Source organism: Oryctolagus cuniculus, chromosome 16, assembly GCF_964237555.1.
Source record: "Oryctolagus cuniculus chromosome 16, mOryCun1.1, whole genome shotgun sequence".
Taxonomy (NCBI): domain Eukaryota; kingdom Metazoa; phylum Chordata; class Mammalia; order Lagomorpha; family Leporidae; genus Oryctolagus; species Oryctolagus cuniculus.
The window spans coordinates 63,576,916-63,578,741 of NC_091447.1; the positions used below are offsets into that span (position 1 = coordinate 63,576,916).

The 1,826-nt window shown below is 44.5% G+C and overlaps 1 protein-coding gene across 1 annotated transcript; it reads right to left on the reverse strand.

Annotated features, from left to right (window-relative positions):
• Window positions 1–378: 378 nt before the first annotated feature.
• LOC100341229 (olfactory receptor 7A10-like) lies at window positions 379–1,454 on the reverse strand. The gene has a single exon (XM_002723209.3). It carries the CDS (start codon window positions 1,387–1,389, stop codon window positions 379–381), a length of 1,011 nt encoding a protein of 336 aa, XP_002723255.3. The 5' UTR covers window positions 1,390–1,454.
• Between the last annotated feature and the right edge of the window lie 372 nt (window positions 1,455–1,826).

Below are 1,826 nucleotides of genomic sequence, written 5' to 3' on the forward strand. Positions count from 1 at the left end.
TGGCTTTCAATCAGCTCAGCTGCAGCCATTGCAGCTATTTGGGGAGTGAACCAGCGGATGGATGACATCTCTCTCTCTCTCTCTCTCTCTCTCTCTCTCTGCCTCTCTGCCTCTCTCTGTAACTCTTTCAAATAAATAATATAAATCTTAAAAAAAAGTGATTTCTGAATTTAAAGGAGGTACATGGTCAAGAGGGGAAACGTCTCCTATCATAAAGAGTAGAAAAGTGATAAAATGAATTAAATTTGAGACAGTGTTGTCAAAGGAATGGACATTGCAGGAAATAAACAGAAGCACTGAGTTACATTTATGTCTAATCTGATTAGTGAGGAACAATTTCTGGCTTCCATGATTTGACCTCTGCAATCATGGGCATATCTATAGAGATGGGTTGACTGACACATCTCCGGATTTCCTCCTGAAGAACCTCTTCAAAGCCCTCTTAATATCTTTATTCCTCAGACTGTAGATGAAGGGGTTCATCATGGGGGTGACCACAGTGTACATCAGTGAGGCTGTTGCAGTTGAATGTGTATTTTGGGTAACAGCAGAACTGAGGTACACTCCCAGGACTGTGCCATAGAATAAGGAGACGACAGTGAGGTGAGAGACACAGGTGGAGAATGCTTTATACTTCCCCTGAGCTGATGAGATGGCACGGATGGAGGAGATGATCTTAGAGTAGGAATACAAGATCCCAGCCAGAGGACCTGCACCCAGCAGCACGGATGCAAAATAGATGAGGATGTCATTGAGAAACGTGTCAGAGCAGGCAGTGTGGACGACCTGATCCAGCTCACAGAAGAAGTGGGGGATTTCCAGGTGTGCGCAGAAGGACAGCCGCAGCACCATTAGGCTTTGCAAAAATGAATTCAGAGCACTGATGACCCAGGACAGCAGAACCAGCTGCACACAGAGCTGGGGGCTCATGATGACCGTGTAGAGCAGGGGGTGACAGATGGCCACAAACCTATCATAGGCCATCACGGTCAGGAGAAGGTCATCTAACCCTCCAAAAAGCAATAAAAAGTACATCTGGGTGATGCAACCTGTATAGCTGATGGCTTTGCTCTGCATCTGGATGTTCACCAGCATCTTGGGGATGGTGGTGGAGGTGAAGCAGACGTCCACCAAGGACAGGTTGGAGAGGAAGAAGTACATGGGTGTGTGGAGGTGGGGGTCTGAGAGGATGGCCAGGACGATGAGCAGGTTCCCAGCCACAGTGACCAGGTACATGGAGAGGAAGAGCCCACATATGAGTGGCTGCAGTGCTGGGTCCTCTGAGAATCCCAGGAGAAGGAATTCTGAAGGTTGAGTTTCATTGCCTGGTTCCATGCATTTGATGTGACTGCAAAACAAGGGAAAGAAAAACATGGCATGAGCATGCATTTTTTCACCTGTTGTAAGTTCTGCTGTTTATATTCTACAGTCAATAACTCAAGTTTCCTGCTTTGCGTCAGACTCCCATAGGGCACCCTGTATCATCTCTGATTAGGCATTTCTGTCCTGCTCTCACACTTTATCCAAGATGTCAGGTGTTCCATCATTTTCATGAGAAATCATTTCAGGTGTTGTGGATGATGAATCAGATGTAGACCTTACTCTACCATCTAGATAACAGGCAAACTGTGTGGAAAAACTCATGTCTCTATCATAAAATGAAGCAGAGAGCACAATGAGCATCCATCAAAAGATTCCTGGAATATCAATCAAAATATAACTTTAAGTCCGGGACAAAGAAAATTGAGATTCATGCACATTATTTTTTAAATAAAATGCATTTCATGAACTTTCTGATATGTGAATTTCAAAATGTATTTTTTCCA

Excerpts from the sequence above, each read along its gene's own strand:
- LOC100341229 (XM_002723209.3), bottom strand. The coding sequence starts at position 1,389 with ATGCATGCTCATGCCATGTTTTTCTTTCCCTTGTTTTGCAGTCACATC.